The 20179-nt window shown below is 44.0% G+C and overlaps 1 protein-coding gene across 2 annotated transcripts in view; it reads left to right on the plus strand.

The window, feature by feature from the left end:
* Positions 1-20179, plus strand: part of Ddx31 (DEAD-box helicase 31) — a 71539-nt gene that overhangs the window by 1947 nt on the left and 49413 nt on the right. For both annotated transcript variants that reach the window (XM_059259919.1, XM_059259918.1), the window contains exons 2-12: positions 2292-2545; positions 2649-2724; positions 3551-3594; positions 4898-4968; positions 5746-5810; positions 13074-13118; positions 14677-14718; positions 15551-15615; positions 18206-18325; positions 18460-18566; positions 19416-19624. In XM_059259919.1, the coding sequence (XP_059115902.1) occupies positions 2292-2545; positions 2649-2724; positions 3551-3594; positions 4898-4968; positions 5746-5810; positions 13074-13118; positions 14677-14718; positions 15551-15615; positions 18206-18325; positions 18460-18566; positions 19416-19624 (1098 nt within the window). The remainder of the gene's footprint in view (positions 1-2291; positions 2546-2648; positions 2725-3550; positions 3595-4897; positions 4969-5745; positions 5811-13073; positions 13119-14676; positions 14719-15550; positions 15616-18205; positions 18326-18459; positions 18567-19415; positions 19625-20179) is intronic.

Consider the following 20179-nt stretch of genomic DNA (forward strand, 5'->3'; position numbering starts at 1 on the left):
CTACACAGAGAAACCCTGTCTCAAAAAAAAAAAAAAAAAAAAAAAGTGATTGGCTGAGGTCATTGGATCTCTGATTTTGAGACTAGCCTGGTCTACAGAGAGAGTTCCAGGACAGCTAGGGCTACATAGTAAGACCCTCTCTCAAAAAAAAAAAAAGGCAGAAGAAGAAAAGGTAATAAGGCCAGTAGGCCAGTGAGAGTCTCGGAGGGTAAAGCTGCTTGCTGCCAAGCCTGATGCCCTGAGTTTAGTCTCAAGGACTCAACATAAAGGTGGAAGGAGAGAAACAGCTCCTCATAGTTGTCCTGTGACCTCCACATGCTGGCCGTGACATATATGCTTACACACACAAACCAATAAAAAAGATGCTGCAGGTGTCTATAGAGGCCTGACTGCATCTGTGCTTCAGTTTATGTATCCAAATGGAAGTGGAAGGCGGTGCTGAGCAGATTTGGTCAAAGTGGGAACTCAGGGTGGGTAGCTAATACACTGGGTTTGGAAGGACCTTTACAGCTTAAATTGGGTTGCTCTGTCTTCATACTGTGGAAAACCTTTTTTTCTTAAGGATGTTTTCCTTGTTGTTAAAGTAATACAGTTTAAGAAAAATTAGAAGATACAACCCCACCTATAGTCACATACCCAGAAATAACTTAACATTTTGATATATAGCCTTCAAAAACCATAACTATGATATTTTTCTAACCAAATAGGATATAGTTAATCAGGCATCTCAGCATATATTTTCATGGAAGAGCATGGTCCATTCTGGGAATTTAAGAAAAACTGGCAAAAGGTAAAGGTGAACCTGAAGCTGAGGAGATGGGGAGAGGTTGTGTTCTGGAGGCTTCCTCGATCTCCCTGCAGATTTTCCAGTGTTAGCCTAACAGCGGTGGAGAACCTGCTTCAGTTCACTCCAAGCACTTGTTTGTTTGTGGCAGGGTCTTACTCTATAGCCTGGTGTCCTGGAACTCACTTTGTAGTCCAGGCTGGCCTAAAACTCAGCAGTCGTCCTGCCTTAGTCTCATGGGTCTGGGCTTATATGTGTGAGCCACCATGCTGGCTTCTGACACTTGCTTTTAGAGAGACCTTGACTAACCCGTATAGGGTGGGTAGGATGCTGTGGTGTCTAGGGTCTGTGTACTGCCTGGTATGTTTAGTCCAAAGCAGGGAAAAGGAAAGGTGTGTAAAGGAGGCCATAAGCTTGCTCTGCTTTGCTGCAGCAACATTCTTCAGACTGGTACCTGGATGCTCAAGGAGGCAGGTCTTGTCTTAGTAGAAAAGCTTCCTGAACCTGAGATTGGCCTGCGACCCTTTAATACAGTTTTTCATGGTGTGGTGACCCCCAACCATAAAACTATTTTGTTGCTACTTCAAAACTATGATTTTGTTACTGTTATGAATCAAAATGTAAATATCTGATATGTAGGATATCTGATATGTGACCCCTGTGAAAGGGCTGTTTGACCCCGGAGTTGCCACCAGAAGGTTGAGAACCACTGCTCTAGGGAAAGCTTGGGCACCATGCTTTTAATTACATTTGTGTTGTGAGAATAAGCAACAGGCAAGAAGTGCCTAATGGTGTATGTCTATGATCAGCAGTCAGGCAGGGACTCTGAATCGAGGAGGGTTGGAAACAATACGATGAAAGTGATGGATGGAGCGGCACTCTCATTTGGAGTGGGGACGGCAAGTAGGAACTGACTCCAGACCATCTGAATCTGAGCAGCTTGAGGGGAGAGGATGACAGATCCAAGCCCTAGGGAAGAACAGTAATGACAGTTTCCGCTTCCTGGGCATGAGCTAGGATTCAGCATCCCATTTGCTTCTTCATTCTCTTCTTAACATCCTTTATTGGTAGAAAAGAGCAGATTTCATTTCCCTGTGTGCCTCTGTGCTCACACAAAACGGGCTCCTAGGGGTGTGGTTTGACTAGTAAGCATGCGTGCTTCACAAGATAGGTTCTTGCTTTCCTTAGAATAGACTGAGCTGGTTAATGTCAGCTGGCAGGACACTTCTCTCTTCCTGATCCCCACTCTCATCTTGGGTGACTTAACAATTTAGATGGATGGAGGTCTTGTAGATGAATGGACTGAGATTGTCTCTCCCCTCCTCCACCCCCCATTTCAGATGAAGCCAGAGTCTGGTTGTAAACCCTAAACTGATGGTTGGCATATGGGGCAATAATGATCTCTGCAGGAAGAGATACATTCTGTGGGCAGTCAGGCTTCACTCTGAGGAGTGTCTTCATGGACTAATGCACCTCTTCTTGATCTTTCCTTTTGGGAACAACGCAGCAAACAGAGGCTACCAAGAGAAAGCACCAAGTGTCCAGTGATGCTCCACCAACAAAACGGAGGAATGAAGCATCCTCTCTTTCAGCCAAGAAAGCCAGTGATAAAGAAACTCCAAGAACATTTAAGGGAGGTGCACACAGAACGTTTCCTCCAAAGAAGTACTTGGACAGTATAGGCAATGGAAGGCAGGAGAGGCCCTGCATCAAGACTTCGTCTCTGTTTAAAAACAATCCTGAGATCCCAGAACTCCGCAGGTGTGTCTTGCGGTGCAGGTGTGCCTCGGGTGTGAGCAGTCACGGATGCCGCCTTTTCCTTTGCCACCTTGGCACTGATGCATACTTTGTCTTTCCTCTGCAGAGCTGTAGTAAAGCAGGCTCGAGAGCAAGTGTTCTCTCCAGAAGCTTTCCAGGAGCTGGACCTCCACCCACACCTCGTAAGTATCCCAGCCTGCTCTGGTGGTCTGGTTCTTGTTCAGTCTGTGTCTGCCCTTGGCTACCCGAGTGAACTCAGGTGATGGGCTCCCTGATGGCAGCACGGGTTGCCATCCTCACTCTCCTCTCTCTCCCCTGTGATTTTTAAGAAGTGTTGACTTTCCTCACCCAGTTTGGTTTCTATTCCAGACTTCATTTATCCGGCTTAAAGAAGCTTTCTAATTACTGGGAGAGGTGGTGAAACTGGTGCAGGTGTCTCTGTGGCCTCGGCAAGGGAGCTAAGCTGGCTCTTACTGTCAAGGGACATGCACATTTTTGGAGAATGAAGGCAGAAAAGGCTGCTTAAAGTGTGTTTTCAGTGAGCAAATGGGCATCTTACTTTCCCCCTTTGTTTAATACCATGAGTGAGTTTCCTAGTTATGTGAAAAAGGAGAGACAAACACCTTCCCTTGCAAGCCTGGATTCCCTTGTCAGCTGGGCACCATTGGCCTCTTCTTTCTGGTGGGCTGTGTAGGATTGCTTCTCAGCCTGAGCGTTGTGGCTCAGGTATGTGGGGTTAGGTGATGGGTTGTGAGGCTTGCCTTGTGCATTGTCAGTTTGTAATAGCACCCTAATTTTACAAACTAGGAACCCAGCTCTAAGAACCCCAGATCCTCCAGATTGTGTAGGGTAGAGGGCAGAACTACCCTCCAGTTGGAAATCCTGGGTTAGTGGAATTTAATTTGGTCATAAACGTCAAGTGCTGTTGTCACTCCAGCATTTTGTCTTTATGTCATTGAATATATTTGCATTAAATTGATAAATACTTACTTTGCTATTCTCTTTTAGATATCCACAATAAATACAGTCTTAAAAATGTCAACTATGACCAGGTAAGAGGCTGAGGCTATTCTTGATTTTTCTTAGGGTTTCATAAGTGTATACAAATGAAATCTCAATTGTTCATGGAGGACAGAGCACATTTGTGGAACAGCACAAACTGCTGGAGGGCTTGACATAGCATTTGACATAGCCTATGGGGCTCCCCACCTGCTTGCAGGCAGACCAGGTTTCTTTCCATTTCTGCACTCAGCTCCCTACTGCAAGACAGCTGGTTTAGGACACCTGCCATCAGGGTGTCTCTGAAAATGACTTGGGCCAAAATACAGTATTTGATCATGTTATTTCTTAGCAATAAAAATAAGGTCAGTCAGAAAATGGGAGTAAATTTGGCTTGGTTATAGTGGGATACTGAAAAGGTATTCTAAATGCTTGCTGATTGGAGACACTTGTAAAAGAGAAATTCAGAGTTAAAGTATGAGCAGTGAGCTGTATAGTCACAGTTCACTTTGCATAAGTAAGAAGCAAGAATACAGAAGAGTAAAGAACCACCAGCTTTTTCCATTGTGTTTTGCTTTTGTTTTTGAGACAGTCTCATAGCCCAGCTCAGTTGGCTCAAACTTATTTTCCTCTTGTCTCAGCTTCCCAAATGTTAGGGTTAAAGGCATATGCATCATGCCTGGCTTGGTTTTCTTGTAGGCTGAACCAAATTTAAATGAGTTCTCTGTCCAGTTTGGGCTTGGGATTTAATGTACGTGTTGACAGTGTTCTCTGTATGTGTGACAGTTTTTCCGAGGGAGCTGCTGTTGCTACTTGGGTGACCTGAAAGCCTCCTTTTGCTTTGCTGTTTGGAAATCTTGCCTGTGTTACTTGTTGCCAATCACATGTCACACAACAGGCAGGAAGGTGTGTAGTGTACTTTGAGAGTGATTCTGATTCGTTGGTATGCCCAATTTTTTTTTTTTTTTTTTCAAGACAAGGTTTCTCTGTGTAGCCCTGGTTGTCCTGGAACTTACTTTGTAGACCAGGCTGGCCTCAAACTCAGAAATTCGCCTGCCTCTGCCTCCTGAGTGATGGAATTAAAGGCGTGCACCACTGTGCCCTGACAATTTTTTTTTTTTTTTTTAATTTTCAATATTGCAGCCAATCTCTAGCTTGCTTCCCCACTTTCAGTCAAGTTCCAGGAGTTTAAAAAGTTCATTCGGATCACCAGAGTGTTCTCAGCACTTTCTCTCAATGAAGTAGGCAGAGCCAAACACAGGGTATTTGTATGTCAAGTAAACCGTGTATCTGTCTGCATGCATGACTGAGCTGTGTGATAAAGAAAAGGTCTGTTCTCTCTTTTGGGTGCCCCAGTGTTCAGAAGCAGAGTATCCCAGTGCTGCTGGAAGGCAGAGATGCCCTTGTGCGGTCCCAGACGGGTTCAGGTCAGTTGCTGATTACCCTGCCCCTTATCCCATGGCACCTAGCCCATCATCATGGGCTAGGCTCTTCAGGGATGTGTCTGTGGTGGCAGAGTCAGTTTTGTCTTGTCTGGGGAGGGTGGCCATGCTTGCTTTTGATGGGAGGCCTGAAGTTGTTATAGATGAAGGAAGGTGGTGATGCTGCTGTTGTCAGTAGTGATAAGTGGGTATTCATAGTTGAGCTCTGCTGCTTTCTATGTGCCTGCTGCCAGAGTGGCCAGTCAGTCTTCACTCTGGATGGAGTTAATGTTTATGGCTTGAAAGCAGTTCTGGCCTGAGCACAGTCGATGTCAGGGATAGACCATTTTTTCTCTAGTCTACTCTTCTGATCCACTCTTGCCTTCTTGCCAGCTGAGCCATGTTGAGAAGCCTACAGCTTCCTTTAATCTTTCTCTGTCTTCAGGGGCTGGCTTGGCTTCACACTTGGCACACCAGCACTACAGACGCTGTTTAGCCGAGGGAGAACCTCAGAGCAGCCATCTCCTAGCTTCCACAGATGACTGTCAGGCTGAGCTTGTGTCTAATTTGAGAAACATCATTACCTCCCTTGTTGATGACCTAAGGAGCTGAAGCTTCAGGGATTTTTGAAGTACTAAATTACAAAGCAAAGTTAGGAGTCATGGCAGACAGGTGAAGTGTCTCTTAGATGTAGAGCATGCAGTTTACCTTCTCCCAGATGTAGCATTATTTACAGAAAGCAGAGCCTGTTTGCATCCCACTGATGTCACTCTCTTTTAAAAGGTAAAACTCTTGCCTATTGCATCCCTGTGGTCCAGTCCCTTCAAGCACTGACATCAAAAATACAGGTGAGCAGAAAATGTATTTCTTTTCTGTGCTCTGTTGTGCCCATGCTGCTGAAACGTGGTGGTAATACTAGAGTTGTAGACTGTCCGCACATAGCATTGTTTTCTCTCTTCCTATCGAATCAAGTGTGAGCTTGCCAAGAGTGGAGTGGGATAAACACATTACAGTCACCGCTGTCTATGTGTAGGGCATGTGGGTAGAAGGCTTCCAGTGTGCCAGATGTGCCAGCTGCTATTCACATGCCACTTTCTTGACTCCCCATCCTCTGCCATGAAGTTGTGGGGGTTACTGTGATCCTAGTAGTGTAGGCAAGTAAAATAGCCAAGGCCACGTAGAAGTACCAGTGGGCATAGATTCCCACCTCATTTCTGTGACTCTGTCATCTGGGCTGTGATTTGTGGTGAAGCTTTGTTGCTAGCTCCTACCCTGTTTGGGGGCCTTCCCCTTTGTCTTACACAGTACCCAGCATTGGATCTCCTACAGAATTACTGTTAGGGAAATACTCCAACATGCTTTGATTGGCCCCTGTCCATATATTCTCATATCTGTTGTACATCATGCGGAATTAATTTACAACCTTACAGGTTAGTGTGTTTACTTTTGAATGAGGAGAGCTGGACTTTGTATTTAACATGGTGGTTTATCAGTGGGTTTAGCAGTCAGGCTGCTACATAGTCAGCATTCCCTAGAATTTGTTCTTAGTTGTGAAACATGGTTAATGCCTGGTTAAAGACTAGCTAACATTGGATGGAGAAGTCCAGTTGGCTGCTGTCAGTGTGGGCACAGACTTCATCTTCTAGCCCAGACTCTCACAGGTGCAGTGCCCTTACTTTCCCTTGAGAGACAGTGGTGAGATCAGAGATAGGGTGTTGGGTGAGTGCACACTGACAGAGGTCTCACTAGAGCAGCAGATCCTTAGGTAATTTACTGAATCAGTAACTAGAAGAGAATTGAGAAGCTGGAATAGCCACGCTTGGCATGGATCATCAGAGGCTGAAGTGAGTAGTTGACAGTAAGATGAGAAATGGTATCTCTGTGGCCTCCTTCAGGTGTCCATACAAGGACTTCTGAACAGATGGGAAAGACAGTAACTGTAACAGGAAGCCCCGGCTGCCACTCTTAGCCAGTATTAAGAAGGACATGTTATTTGTGTGGTTTGTTTTTGTTGTTGTTGTTTGCCTAAAATGAATTTAATCTCAAGGAAACATGAGACAAAACCAATTAAGGGGTGCTCTGCGAAAATTCCTGGCCAGCAGTCTTTAAGAATGTTGATGGCATAAAAGAAAAATACTGAAGAATTGTCCCAGACAGAGCCTGACAAAGGAAGCATGGCGGTAACATACATGGGGTCTGGGTGAACACATCACCTAGAGGTCAGTTGATGAGATTTGAATGAGGGCTGTAGGTGAAGAGTGCTCACTTCCTGGTTTTGCTAATTATTCTGTAGTTTGAATGATGATACATAGAAATTGAGACTGTCAGAGTTAATTGTATGACTTGTCCATTTTCCCTTTTCTTGTAAAAGCCTGAGCTTTCAAAATGAATAGGTTAAAATTTGTTTAAAAGTGGAGTTTCTTTATAGCTTTGTAGACTTGAACAAGTGTTCCTGCTGTGTTAGCTGAAGAAATGCAGGCTATGGAGCCGCATGCTCTGACTGCGGCTTCACAAATGATGATTTGTGTTGTGGCTCATAGCTAACTAGAATGACACTAGTAAACGGTGGGCTTTTTGTCATTTGAGAATGGGTCTCATGCAGCTAAACTTGAGTTCTTGACCTTCCTGCTCTGCCTTCCAAGTACTACCATTATGGGCATATGCTACCATGTCTTTCTTGGCAATTTTTTAAATTAAATATTTTATCTAATATATTATATCTTACATGCATATAATGTTTGGATCTGGTTTTTCCTCTGTGCCCCCTACTTTTACCTCCCAACCTCCCCCCTCAAATCTAATGTCCATTTAGTGCTTCCTCTGTGTGTGTGTGTGTGTGTGTGTGTGTGTGTGTGTGTGTGTGTGTGTACACATATGTGCTGGTTGGTTTTTGTCTACTTGACTCAAACCTAGACGTATCTGGGAAGAAGGAATCTCAGTAGAGGAATTGCCTCCATCAGATTAGCCTATGGGCACGTTTCTAGGGCACTGTCTTGATTAGTTATTGACATGAGTGAACCCAGCCCACTCATTGGTGCCAACCCTAGATAGGTGGTCCTGGGTGCTATAAGAAAGGAAGCTGAGCAAACCATGAGGAACAACCCAGTAAGCAACATTCCTCTATGGCCTCTGTGTCAACTCCTGCCTCCAGGTTCCTCCCTTGACTTCATTTCATGATGGACTGTAAATTAAGCCAACTTGTTTTTGTTGGTGTTTTTATCACAGCAGTAGGAAGGAAACTAAGACAGTGTATATGAGTATGGGTCAGCAAATTGTTAATACTGTTTTTCTCTGAGATAGGTAAGTGAGGAATTCTATTTTCTAAGGGTAAATGACTTTCCCCCACGAAGAACTTTACGGAGAGCCGATTCATATACAGTGCATAGCCTTGTCCCTAGCGTGTAGTCAGAGAAGAATGAATATAACTTGCTAATGTTTGTGGCCAAATCTCACCCTTAAGATTCTAGCATACCTTTCCAGTAAAGGGGTTTTTGTGTTTCTTTATAACAAGTTGTAGAGTTTGACAATATTTGAGCTGAAGTGAATCTTACAGTTGGAGCCCAGCTCTTATAGATGGTGAACTGAGAGCAAGAGATTCGATGACGTACAACATCAGGCAGGTGGAAGACTCTGCTCAACCCTGGCCTGAGAGGTGGCCCAGGACCTGTGCCTGTTCAATTCACATTCTCTCCTGCCCCAAGTACAACTGGGCAGATCCTTTTATGCCTTTGTTCCCAGGGTTATGACAAGACAGTGAGGTGCTCATGTGACGTGTTGAGACCTAGCATCCGGAGTTGATCACTAGGTATTAGCTGTCATCATCCACACTGTCATGTGGCCATTTCAAACACAATGATTGGATCTGCTTATATTCAGAATGATTAATAACAGGCCGTGTGGTTGTGTATTTGCTCAACATCACTAAGACCAAAGATTAAACTGTTCTGTAAAAACGGTTTTCCAAGCTGGGCATGGTGGCGCACGACTTTAATCCCAGTACTCCAGAGGCAGAGGCAGGCGGATCTCTGAGTTTGAGGCTAACCTGCTCTGCAAAGAGAGTTCTAGCTTAGAGTATTCACTTAGAATAGCTAAGACTGTTACACAGAGAAACCCTGTCTCAAAAAAAAAAACAAATAAATAAACCATAAACAAAAAATGGTTTTCCAAACTGAACATGGAGACACATGCCTGTACTTCCAACACTTGGAAGGATGGTGGTTAAAGACAGCTTGACCTATACAGTCAAGACCCTGTCTCAAAAAAATAAATAAATAAATAAATAAATAAATAAATAAATAAATAAATAAATAAAATGAAAAACAAGTTTTTAATAAGCTCCAATTTGAAGATTTACATATTTCACTGTATGTGTATGGGTGTTTTGTCTGCATGTATGAATGCCTGGTTCCTGTGGAGGTCAGAAGAGGGTGTCAGATCCCCAGAACTAGGATTACAGTGAGCCACCTTGTGTGCACAGGGTGTGTGTGTCTGTGTGTCTGTCTGTGTCTCTGTGTGTGTCTGTCTGTCTGTCTGTCTGTCTGCAGGAGCAGCAAGCCTCTTATCTGCTAAGCCATCTATCCCCTGTAAGACTCAATTTAATTCACTTTTTCTAGTTGTATTCAGTGTAGCCCCTTGTAATTCATCATAAAATGATGTGACCTAGAAGCCATAAGCAGCTAGTCCTGGACCCTGGACTGTTCCCAGCCAAGGGGCTGGCGTGGAGTAGGCACCTTCAGTGTCTGCTCTCTCCCAGTTATTTTGGCTTTGGCTCTGATTTTTAACATCACATCCATCCTGCTTCACGCGTCCTCACGCCCTGTGAGGAACTGATGTTTCTTTCTTCTTGTCTGTGTAGTAACACCTCTTGAAATGTCAGGATCTCCTACCGTCACATGGTGGCACATTAATCCTGTTGTACTCGCATGTTTACTATCCCTCGCTGGGGCTCCAGTACAGTCTCACAAAGTTGGTGTTGAGTATAGACTGCTCTGGTTTGAATTCTAAATCCTCCTCTCCTGAGTAAATGTTGCCAATGCAGAACATGAGAACCAAACTCTAATTGGATTTGTTGCTGAGCCCATCCTTCACCCTCGAAAGTTGCTCGTCATGCCCTCTGAGCCCTTGATGAGAAAGGCACCATTGACATAGCACCTTCTCTACATTGCTTTGGATTTTTATTATTGCTGTTTAGAGTCAACATGTCTAAAAAATAAAATATTCAAAGAATTCCAAGGATCTATAGGGTGGAAACAAAGCCTCAACTTCTCTAGAGGTTCAGTATGCCTCCTGACACAAGGGTGTCTCTTTCCAGGGACAGCCTGTCATATCCATCAAACAGGACTGACTGCATACTTCCTCTTTGCCTTTTAATGTGGAGTTATTTCTTTCTGTGTTGTGCTGAGGACACAGATGTTTATATGATGTCATTTGCCCTTCTGATGCAGGGTATGGTCAAAGCCACCCTTACTCTATCCTCCTGGGATTGCAGTTGCGGTCCTTGTCGTGCCTTGGGTGGTTTCTCACTGTGCCACATTGGCCTGCCATGGTTGTACTTGCTTGCTTGTATTGCTGCTTTGTGGCAGGGTCCCTTGTAGCTCAGATCCCTGCCTCTCCCTCTGCTTCCCATTATGTGGGGCCATAAATACTGAGCCATGGCTGTATTGGCGAGTGGCATTTAGACATTATGTCCAGAAAAACAACACATCTGTGAAATAGTCTCTAGCTCCTTTACACACATGTGGACATGTAGGAATAATTCCTGGGAGTGGGATTTGTAGTTGTGTTTTAATAGCTAATGCCAAAGTTGATCTGTTAGGGGTTTTACAGTGTGTGCCTGCCAGCAGTGTGGTATTTGGTTGGCCATGCCTGGCCGGCTGCTTTACAAGTCTTTCTGTATGTGATTCTATTCCAGACCCCAGTTGCTATTGTGACCTCTGCGTGCCAGTGCTACCTTGTGACTGCTGCAGTATTTAGTTACTTCGTGGGGATATGTTTCCCGCAAATATCTTAGTGGCTTTTGCACTTTTAAAGATGCTTACCTTGGAATTGTCTGTGTGCAGCTCTTCTGCCCACATTCCCTCTGGCATTTGTTAGAACTGCATTACAATCCTGAACTCATTTAGGGAGCAGTCACTATGATATTGAATCTTCTCTAAGGAGAAGGTATATCTTTCCTTTAAAAAAAAAAAATGCCCCTCAGGTATGTTTTAATTATTCTTCATATAGATTTGAGAATTTTCTCTTTTTTTAAAAAGTTTCTCCCTGTGTGGTCCAGGCCTGCCACAGACTCAGGTCCCTCTCCTCAGCTTCCTACATAAACATGAGCCATCATGCCTCATAGATTTCACACCTAATATTTGTAACTTTTGTTGTTATTGCAGTTGTGTGAAGTTGTCCATTCATTACATTTTCTAATATTGTTTGTTTGTTTTTGTTGTTGTTATTTTACGTTTTGAGACAGGGTTTCTGTATTGCCCTGGCTGTCCTGGAATTCACTCTGTAGACCAGGATGGCCTCAAACTCAGAGATCTGCCTGCCTCTGCCTCCAGGGTGCTGGAATTAAAGGCGTACATCATCACCACCTGGCTACATTTTCTAATTTTTTATATTGGAAGACATTGAATTTTGGTTGGTTTTCCTTTTTTTTTTTTTTTTTTTTTCTTTGAGATAGAGTCGTGATACATAATCCTGGAGGGCTTGGGATTCACTCTCCTGCTGCACTGCTCTGGCTTCCTGAATGCTATGAAGGAATGTAGGTGTATGCTACTACACCTGACCCCGCTTCTTGTTGGTTTTGGAGACAGGGTCTTGCTATGTAGCCCTGGCTGACCTGGAACTCACTATACTGACCAGACTAGCCTCAAAATCACAGAGATCTGCCTGCCTCTGCCTCCCAAGTGATGAGTTTAAAGGTGTGCTCCACCATGCCTCACTTAGCTTTTTTGGGTTTTTGTTGTTGTTGTTGTTCTTGTTCTTGTTCATTTTTTGTTTGTTTTTGTTTTTGTTTTTCAATACAGGGTTTTTCTGTGTAGTTTTGGTGCCTGTCCTGGATCTTGCTCTGTACACTAGGCTGGCCTCGAACTCACAGAGATCCACCTGGCTCTGTCTCCCCAGTACTGGGATTAAAGGTGTGCGCCACAGCCACTGGCTAGGTTTTTGTTTTTAAGTGTATATTTTATCTGCATATGCACTTGTATATCATGTGTGTCGTTGTCTGTAGAGGCTAGAAGAGCGTCTTGGATCCCTTGGAACTAGAGTTATAGACAGTTGTGAACCATCATGTGTGTGCTGGGAACTGAATCCTGGTCCTTTGGAGAGCAGCCAGTGCTCTTGACTACTGAGTTATCTCTCCAGTCCCCATTGGTTATTGATTTTTATGTTTTGCACTCAGCCACTTAACTGAAATTCCTTACTGATTCTGTTATAGTTTCCCCCATCTAAGATAAACTATCATCATCTTCTTGTGATTATAATTTTGTTTTCCATTTTCCAGTTCTGTACACATTTCTTCCTCCTGTTCAGTAGAGTGGGGCACAGTAGTCTATCATCATAGGTGTAGCGGGCTTTCTTTCTTTTTTTAAAAATTTTTCAATATTTATTTATTTTTATTTTATGTGCATGGGTATGTTGGCTGCATGTCTGTGTACTATTTCTTGTGTGCCGTATGTGTTCAGTGCCCACAAAGGTCAGAAGTAGGTGACAGATCCCCTTAGATCTGGAATTATAGACAGTTGTTAGCTGTCATGTAGGTGGTGGGTATTGAACCCGGATCCTCTGGAAGAGCAGTTAGTGCTCTTAACTACTGAGCCATCTCTCCAGCCCCCTGTAACGGACATTCTTGTCTCCTCCTTTTCTTTCGTATGTTTCTGATAATTTTAGCTAGCCACCCATAAATCTCTTCTGTCACAGTTTGACCTTCATTGGTCCTCCTCATGAAATTTCTTTCTGCCTTCCTTCCTTCCTTCCTTCCTTCCTTCCTTCCTTCCTTCCTTCCTTCCTTCCAGACAGGATCTCATATAGTTCAAGCTGGCCTCGAACTGAAAACTTAGAACTCTCCTACCTCAGCCTGTACCTGGCACTCTACTTATTGGCATTTCTTTTTCTCTCAACAGCGCAGTGACGGCCCCTATGCTTTGGTCCTAGTGCCCACCAGAGAGGTAAGCAGCTGGCTTGTAGGGTGAAGTTTGTGTGTGCACGGTGATGGCCTGTTGACTTGAAGTGCTTTCCCCACTCCCTTCCCTGCTGAACAGGCCACTGTGCATGCTTTCCCTCACATTTCCTCCTGGGAACCATTCTGCTGATTGTTGTCAAGGAGGAAGGTTTAAGTGCTCTTTGGACATTATGAGCTAGGTATGAGAAGACATTTCTTCATTGTCTAAAAAACTAGTGACATTTAAATTAATGACCCTTCAGAAGGAATTAAAAGAACTGCATTTTTTGTTTTGTGTTTTTTTTTGTTTGTTTGTTTGTTTTTGTTTGTTTTTGAAATAGGCTTTCTCTGTGTAACTCTGGCTGTTCTGGAGCTCACCCTAAAGACCAGGCTGTCCTTGAACTCACAGAGAACCACCTGCCTCTGCCTCCCGAGTGCTGGGATTAAAGGTGTGGGCCACCACTGCTTGGCAAAGAATTGCATTTTTATACTTTAAATATTTTTTTAAAAGTAATTGAAAACATTTGAATATAAAACTGAACTTTTTTTTTTTTAAATGAAGCTACTGCGCTATTAATTCTTACTTCTTCATGAACATTAAGTAGAAATCACCTCTGTCAGAGCTGCAAGATGTGTCCACAGGGGCAATTTCAAATGTCTCCATGGAGAACTTACAGGAAAAAGGAAATTTCTAGACAGCTTTTCTTTCTTTCAAGATTTTTTTTTTTAATTTTCATATGTATTAGTGTTTTGCCTGTGAACCACATGTGTGCAGAGTCCATGGAGGCCAGAAGAGAGTGTCAGATCCCTGAAACTGAGGTTAGAAGTGATTTTGAGCCACTGTGGGTGCTAGGAACTGAACCTGGGTTCTCTGCAAGAGCACCCAGTGCTCTTAACTGCTGAGCCAGCCCCTCTGGTCAGCCTTTCATACAGCCTGCTCTGTCCTTTCTCTACTCTGTCCCAGGAAGGAGCACACGCAGGGAGGCACATTGAAATGTTTTCAGCAGCAAGCCTGTCACTTTGCTGGAATGCCATGCACACTGAACATGTGGGGACAACACATAACCTTGGACAGGATTCTGTACGGGCTGTTTTGATGGTGTTTATTGACTGCCACCTATATTAATTTTACTTGTCCTATATCCATTGGGTTCCCTGGGTTTGTTTTGTAAACTTGGGAATGATCACCTCTATTTTCAGATAGCCTGCTGCAGCTTTAAGACATGGATGGCCAAGTTCCCTAAGTGCCTATCAGGCCACTGTTCTAGACTTGAACTTCTCTGTGTGACACTTTGGGAATTTGAGCCAGCAGAGGGAGCACAAAACACTATTTTTTGTATGTGTAAGAAATATATGTGATGTCTTCACCCTCATACCCTAAACTGACAGATTGCAAAGCCCGTTTGAGAAGAGAGTATTTCAGGGGGGATTCTCTATATAAGATTACTTGCCCTGAGCCTGGAGGTCTAGGGTTGTACCCTGATCAGTTTAGATGGTCTTTTCTTAAAAAGTATAAAAAGGAAGCAAGGGCCCTGCTCACTGTCTCCAACTTTTAACACTTACAGCTGGCTCTGCAAAGCTTTGACACCATCCAGAAGCTGCTCAAGGTAAGCGAAGCCGTGAGGCAGTGCTGTCTTCCTTTCTGACACTGGGAGAGAAGAGCCATGTGGCATGGTCTCTGTTGTCAGAAAGTGAGAAGGGCTCCTGTCTCATCTTCCCAGTGTGCCTCTGGGCCTCCCTAAGAGCAGCTGGTAGGTTTCACTGGCAGACCTCAGTAACTTTTTTGGTTTTTTGAGACAGGGTTTCTCTATGTAGCCCTGGCTGCCCTGGACCTCACTCTGTAGACCAAGCTGGCCTTGAACTTAGAAATCAGTCTGCCTCTGCCTCCTGAGTGCTAGTAGTTGCTAAAGGTTAAGTGTTATTGTTGGTGCATTTGACTTGAAGTGACTTAGAGGCCCAACCCTCAGGTAACCAATGGAAAGCAGCAAGAACTTGTAAGGACGTTCAGGAGAGAGAAGACAGCCAAGCCAAGGTTCAGTGCCCACAAAAGTTGACCAGGAGTCTGTTTTTCCTTTCTCTCCTCTAGTAGTGAGTGGAGAATGTATTGCTTAGGTTTTTTTCCCCCTTGCAAAACAGTGAGCTTACCTGAAGTATATTTTCTATTTGGACACCGTGAGGAAAAACGTTGCGGGGTGGAGGGCTACTTAGATTATTTTACAAGCTCACGTTTGTCCTGACAGTACTTCTGGTCTAGCACTGCAGCTAATGACCCCAGGTACCTCAGTGCCACCAGACTGCATCTTCGCAGAAACTCCTCACACACTATAAAGCCCAAGTGCTCCCTGCTGCACACTGGCTTATGCTAGGAACTTAGGATCAGCTCTGCTTCTAGGAGAGGGGCTTGCTTTATGTTGATCGTGGTCTGGTATTTTTGTGTAGCCATTCACCTGGATTGTTCCTGGAGTGTTGATGGGCGGAGAGAAGAGGAAATCAGAAAAGGCTAGGTAGGAGGAAATGGGTTTGTTTATTCCTCTTGGAGTTTTTTCTGCTGTCTTGTTCAGTAACACTTGGTTCTTCGGCATGCAAGAAAGCCTCCTCTGCTACTGTGTCTTTGGTCCACGCATACAGAGCCAGGCCAGGTCAGCAGTCACCTTGAGACAGTGCTGTTTATCTCAGATTCCCTTCTGATATAGTTAGTGAAAGTGCTGTAACCTGCTTAACCCACCCACTGGGGCCCCACAGGGCACTTGTTTGGTGTGCACCCCTGCATGTGACTCCCTTTGGTGCATATTGAGAACTGGTTTTGCTGTTTAGATTTGTAAAAACAAGAAGATAGGTGGGGCCTTCTGGTCTGCATCTGTAATCCCAACACTGGGAAGCTGAGGCAGGAGATCAGGAGTTTTGAGGCTAGCTTCAGCTACGTACTGGGTTTAGGACTAGCCTGAGCTACATTGAGATTCAGCAACAATAAGCAGAGTGATAATTTCCTTAATGCTTAGCACAACCTTAGTGCCTTGATTCTCGTTCTGCATTGGAGCTTGCAATGGATGTCATTAGAAAATTGTTAGATGGGTGGGGGGGTGGCACACACCTTTAATCCCAACACTTGGGAGGCAGAACCAGGCAGATCTCTGTGAGTTTGAGGCCAGCCTGGTCTACAAAGCGCAATCCAGGATAGGCACCAAACTACACAGAGAAACCCTATTTTGAAAAAAACCAAAAAACAAAAAAACAAAATAAAACAAAAAAAAAAGGAAAGAAAAGAAAATTGTTAGATGGGTAAATAGCACTTTAGCAATTATACCAGCTCTTTGAATTGTCTGTAACTTGAGAGTGAACATAAAGCTTGACACTTAAGAATGTTGGTCAGGTTAGACTCAGCTATAAACAACAGCAATAGGGGCCAGGTTGTGGCTTCTCCATCTTTTGTGTCCTTGTGGAGGCTTCTATTTACAAGGGTCCCTCATAGCGTTGGATCATTGCCAGAGCTTCAGCCATTGTACTTTAGTTTCTTGCTGGAAGTGACAAAAATTGTCATAGATCCTCTGCCCAAAGGTACATATGTCATTGCACACTCTTTATCCTTTATTCCATAGCCAAAGCATAGGCGTGTTGCCACACTTGACTGAAAACAAGAAAACCTAGCCAAGCAAGATTGTGTTCTGTCTTCTGCTATAGAATAATGGGATTATGGCTGTTTGGGGAACAGGAAAGTTAATGATTTTTTTGTAAAGAACGGGAAGAATGTGCTAAGGAAAGTTAGGAGGGGAGAGGGAATGGAGAGTGGGGGGTGGGTGTGACTAAGATACATTGTATATATTCTTACATTAGCCAAGAATAAGTTTAAAAAGAAGTAAGCTTCAGTCTACATCATCTATGAGGCAAAGCTCATACCCATTTTATGACAGCTACCCAGAGGGCCCAATATGAGAAAAACATCCTAACAAAATGTGTGTCCTAACAGTCAGAATGTGTGTCCTCACAGTCAGAATGTGTGTCCTCATAGTCAGAATGTGTGTCCTAACAAACAGTCAGAATGTGTGTCCTCACAGTCAGAATGTGTGTCCTCACAAACAGTCAGAATGTGTGTCCTCACAGTCAGAATGTATGCCCTCACAGTCAGAATGTATGTCCTCACAGTCAGAATGTGTGTGTCCTCACAGTCAGAATGTGTGTCCTCACAGATATATAGATATATGTATATCTATATCTATATCTATATATATCTGTTCACCTGGTTCTCTGGTACAGAGGCCTTAAAGAACTGGCTAGGGAACTGGAAAGATGGCTCAGAAGTTGAGTGCTTACTGCGGATTTGGATTCCAATACCCACAGGAGGTGACTTAGAGACACATGTGACTTCAGATCAAAGGAATCTCCGCCCCCTCTGGGCTCCATGGGCACCCAAGTGTACATACACACAAAATAAGGGGCTGGAGAACAGTCAGGAGCACTTAATCTTCCAGAGGACCAGAGTTAGTCCTCAATGCCATGTTGGGTGGCTTATAGGCTGCCTGTTATTCCAGCTCACGGGCCTCTTTTGGCCTCTGTGGGCACTTGCACTTATGTGGCATACTCACATATACTACATAAAAAACTATAATGTATATAAATCTTTAAAAAGTAGATCTTGCTGGGCAGTGGTGACGCATTCCTTTAATCCCAGCGCATGAGAGGCAGAGGCAGGCGGATCTCTGTGGATTTGAGGCCAGCCTGGTCTATAGAGTGAGTTCCAGGACAGCTAGGACTACACAGAGAAACCCTGGCTCAAAAAAACAAAATTTAAAATAAAAAAAAAAAAAAATGGCTAGATGCCCATCTGTACAGGATGTTCTAGAAAGATCAGTGAACCAGATAAAAATGCATTGGGTCATATGCTTAAAAATTCCTTTCAAAGTAAAGTTTGTATGATTTGGTGTAACTTTAAATCTTAGCAGTTCTATACACAGAAGAATGAAATCTCACCTGTTTGTTTTCACTGGAGGCTTAGGCATTTGTGCTGGACACAGAATGACTGTCTCTTTTGCCTATTGCTTGTATTTTTGTTGCTACAGTGTTTAACATACTTTCTTTTATGATACATGATTTAAACAGACTCCGCAAAGGCATAAATATCCTTATCTCAACTCCTGGGCGCCTGGTGGATCATATAAAATCCACGAAGAACATTCACTTTAGTCGAATACGGTGGCTGGTTATGGATGAAGCAGACAGGTGAGCCTAGTCTAGGAAGCAGGGAAGGTGGGAGAAAGGGGCTGTTTGTCCTACCATTTCAGGGACAATTCTGTAGCCCAATAGTGTCAGGTTTCCTCTTTGCCTGGGTTAAAGTCCTTCTCTTCCACCTTCAGGATATTGGATTTGGGTTTTGAGAAGGACATCACAGTGATTCTGAATGCTGTAAATGCTGAGTGTCAGAAACGGCAGAATGTCTTGCTGTCAGCGACACTCACAGAAGGTGAGTAGAGAAGGAGCTGTGGGCTGATGCCAGTAGGTGCCCTAAGTAGGGTAAGGGACAGCCTTTTCTGTCCTGCATGGCCAGCACCTGGGACCTGGGAGGAGAGAAGTGGCTGCTGGTACACACACCAGGGTGCATGGGAGGCAGGCTGGCCACCATTTGGTTTTACTTGATGGTGGGACACAAGCAGGTCCCATTGTGCAGGTGATGTTCTCCTCAGCACTAGTTTTAGTGTGATGAGCCTCCTTTTTCACTAAGAGTCCACATCCCCTAGCTCCTTTCTGACTCCTCTACACTTGCAAGAATTTCTTGTTGTTTTGTAGATGGGAAACTAAGGCTTAGAAAACAGAACCATTTCACCTGTTTCACCCTGCATAAAGAGTCACTGTAGATTCGACCAGTGCTTTCATGGCCGTGTGTGGTTTAGTTGATCTAGGCCACAGTATGATACACATGAGTTAGGTGCCATTTGCGTGACTTTGAAAGTGTTACTAAGAAACATTAGTCTTTAGAGATAATCTTCAGAAAAGGGATTCTGTGATCAAATAAATTTGGGAATTGTTTCATTCCCTCACTTTTTTGGGTAAAGGCCCTAAGAAGGCCTGCAGCCAAGAAGTCTATGGAAGTATTTTAATCTATGGTTTTGTGGTGACCAGAGAACCTTTAGTAAAGTGAGGTACAGATATCTGATGAGGGCATAGAAAATGCTCCCCTAGATGGGCATTGGGCTATGGATTACCCCCACCAACGTGGCAGTAGGGTAGGTCAATGCTGGACTTTCCTGAAAAACCTGGGTGAGTACTCTGGGATGCATATGTGACCACCTGTTTTGTTCTTTCTGTATCCAAGGTGTAACACGGCTAGCTGATATCAGTTTGCACAATCCAGTCAGTATCTCTGTCCTGGACAAAATCTGGGACCAGCCCAACCCTAAGGAAGTTGCTAATACCCAGCTGGACAGCTTTGCCATACCAGAGAGTCTTGACCAGCATGTGGTGCTGGTTCCCAGCAAGCTGCGCCTTGTCTTCCTTGCAGCCTTCATCCTGCAGAAGTGCAAGGTAGGACTGTGGGTTAGATCTGGCCAGATCTAGGGAAGTAGCACATACTTCATTTGGGCTGGGTAAACATAGCAGTGAGATAAAGCCCCAAAACAAGAAAGGAAGGGGCTGTTAACTTTGTTGAGAGAGAGAGAGAGAGAGAGAGAGAGAGAGAGAGAGAGAGAGAGAGAGAGAGAGAGAGAGAGATTATGAATTCCAAAACAGTGGTGAAGAACCCCAAGTTAAGGGCAGTGGGGATCATAGCATTAAATTTGATATACCTTGTTGGAGCTAACATTAGGGGAATACCATAAATGACAGAGGCATGCAGGAGTGAGGTGTTTCTTGCAGACTCTTAGACCTGGTGTATTTGCTTACCAGATTCATGGGGTGACTCTGGGATATGAGATCATAGCTATAGGAGTCACTGCACACTGGGACTGTGGCAGGGATTACTGCTGGTTGACAGGCCCGAAGTGTAAGGGACAGCTTACCCTAAAGTACATTTTCTCTTTGAGGTTGGAGCTCTTGTCATTTTCCTTTCTGTTGTCTTTGTGGAGTGGAATATCAATGTTG

This window comes from Peromyscus eremicus, chromosome 4 (genome assembly GCF_949786415.1).
Source record: "Peromyscus eremicus chromosome 4, PerEre_H2_v1, whole genome shotgun sequence".
Lineage (NCBI taxonomy): Eukaryota > Metazoa > Chordata > Mammalia > Rodentia > Cricetidae > Peromyscus > Peromyscus eremicus.